Raw genomic sequence first — 2,776 nt, forward strand, 5'->3', positions numbered from 1 at the left:
ATATATATATATATATATACACCCACATACTTATACTGATGAAATTAATTAAAATATTTATGTATTTATTTTTTCTCCTTCCGTTCCTATCTAAATGTTGTTTTTGTTTTTTTCTTTTTTCTCAGTTGGCGGTGGCTCAGCTGGATGTGTGCTCGCTTCACGACTTTCTGAAAATGAAAACAATACTGTTTTACTTTTAGAAGCCGGTAATGTTGAAACTGGAAGTATGTTTGTGAGCATTCCAGCTGGAGTGGCGAAGTTGTTTAGATCATCCTATGATTGGCAATATTTTACAGAGCCACAAAAACAAAGTTGTCAGGCACTTAATGAAAAGGTAACACTAGTCGTGGCTTTTTTATAATTTTCATAAATCTTTCATATGATTTTTACTCTACTTCCAAAATTATTTATGTCTAAATTATTTTTCTTTTTTAAAAAATATCATTTTATAAATGATATATGCCTAGTTAATTATATAACAACTAACTATGGGTAGTAAGCTACGAAATTCTTACATTCAATCGATTTCTTATTATTCAAACTACCTCATGGTCCCAGTAGACAAAATGGAAAAGGTGTTGCTCCGGAGGATGGCGAGAGAGATGTGCTGTAACAGGCACTCTGACTCACGGGGCTCGCACTTACGGATAGCAATCTCCGCTCCGATAGCAGTGAGCAGGGATATGGCACGGTGACACGGTGACCGAGAACGCCAGAGGTCTCCACTGCTACAGGGTCGACCATAAACCTGTCAGAGCGCGACCGGTACTTTTATAAATTAAAGGTCAACCTCAAAGATTCAAGGAATAGTAAAACCATAATTTCAAATTAATTATCATTTGAGATGGCTTAAAATTACCAAATGCGTAGTAGATGTTTGCATTGAAATTGTCAGGAAATATTCAGAAATTATTTTTTTTACTCACCCACTAATCTTTTGTTGTGCATTTTAGCGAAGTTACTGGGCCAGTGGAAAAACTTTAGGAGGTTCCAGTAGTATAAATTTTATGATCTATGAACGTGGAAACCACTACAACTATGATGAATGGGCAGCCAGAGGCTGTGAAGGCTGGAGCTACGATGAAGTTTTGCCTTATTTTATGAAATCAGAAGGTAATAAAATCGAAGAGCTAGAAAATTCGGGTAAGGCATCTTTTCAGAATATTTATGTATATAATTCTGAAATAAATTTTATTCAATCATCATTTTAAAATATTACATTCGAACCAGTAATAAAGCAATTAATTAAATTTTTCGAAAGTTAACTCCTTATGACAACACAGTCCCGCTATTTCAGCATGCTTAGGATCTGGAAAGTGCCGGATTATCAAATATGCGAGTGTATTGGAACATAGTCAAAAACTTTTTTTAACCAAGTCATAAGATATGTAGCTATGTTTCAGCAGCCTCAATATCTGCTGGATCTAGGAAGAGCTCAGAAACTAGGGAAATGGAGTTGGTGATTGTGAAGCTTTCTTAACAACAACCATTACCCACGCGGTATGAGCTAGTCAACTGGGAAGTAGTTACATAGTCACTTGACCTGCCAAAATTGGCAGCTAAATATCCCCTAAATTACACTCAGCCGACTTAAAAGGCAGAAATACATTCAATAATATAACCCTTGATTCTTACTGCCCCCAAAAAGGGATAAGTTATTCATGACTAGAACGTCTTTGATCATAGGTCTACTCGCTAAGGACTAGTCTGGGTCTAAGCACCAGAAATTGGGCAATGTAGTTGTATATATTAAAAAGGCCAATGGTTCATAACTGGAATGCCTTTGATCATTGATCTACTTGATCAGGATTGATCTAGGGTTAAACATTATAAAGATATATGCTGTGCAACTAGGATCTTAAAAGCTTATTTCTGAATGCAGATACAAACTAATGTGTACTGTTGGATTTATTAGTTACTACACTAAAGCCTAGACAAGGAGATGAAGGCTTTATTGATATCGATTATTTGCTTTTGGTTCTCATTCATATATACGTTTTGTAATAGTATCCATACTTATCGAATATTTTTTCCAAAAATTATCTCCCAAAACTCTATCTGGGTCTTCTATGCGAAGCTGGGCCTCGATAAGATAACTTTGTCCTTGTCATTCACTACTATTTGTTAATTTTAATTTAGGTGATCTCTTTTACTTAGACTGACTCCATAATAATAATATTTACTTACGCATTATTGTTATTACTTGAACATTATTTGTATTACTTTTACTATAATGACATAGGATATTTTCACTAACAGGATTTCTTGTTTTGTGTTCAACTCTACAGCTAACTTACTTTTTATATTCAGTAATGTTTTCTGCTATAGCTAGTTACTTCTGCAACATACTACTAGATTACTTTAAATATTTGTTTCAAATTTTGGCACGAGACCAGTAGTTTCAGGGGAGGGAGGGAATCGATTTCGTCGATCCCAGTGCTCAACTGGTACTTATTTTACCGACCCCGAAAGGATGAAAAGCAAAGTTGACCTCGGCGGAATTTGAACTCAAAACATAGCGATGGCCGAAATGCCGCTAAACATTTTCCCCTGCGCGCTAACGATTCTGCCAGTTCGCCGCCTTGATTGCTTAATGTACTAAAATATTCTTCTTCAGGATACACTGCTGAAATTGGGATGTTTTTAATATACCTTTTATATCATCAAATACGATAAATCAAAAGGCATGCAAACAAGTATTTTAAAAGTATACCACGAAAGAACAAGTAATTTCTGCTATCGATATTTATTAATATTTTTACATATATTATATATT

General features: G+C 34.8%; 1 protein-coding gene across 3 annotated transcripts in view; it reads left to right on the forward strand.

Moving 5' to 3' along the window:
• LOC106872339 (L-sorbose 1-dehydrogenase) overlaps nt 1-2,776 on the forward strand; it is a 90,620-nt gene that overhangs the window by 49,442 nt on the left and 38,402 nt on the right. For all 3 annotated transcript variants that reach the window (XM_014919286.2, XM_052967220.1, XM_052967221.1), the window contains 2 exons: nt 126-334; nt 954-1,143. In XM_014919286.2, the coding sequence (XP_014774772.1) occupies nt 126-334; nt 954-1,143 (399 nt within the window). The remainder of the gene's footprint in view (nt 1-125; nt 335-953; nt 1,144-2,776) is intronic.

Source organism: Octopus bimaculoides, chromosome 4, assembly GCF_001194135.2.
Source record: "Octopus bimaculoides isolate UCB-OBI-ISO-001 chromosome 4, ASM119413v2, whole genome shotgun sequence".
Classification (NCBI taxonomy): Eukaryota; Metazoa; Mollusca; class Cephalopoda; order Octopoda; family Octopodidae; genus Octopus; species Octopus bimaculoides.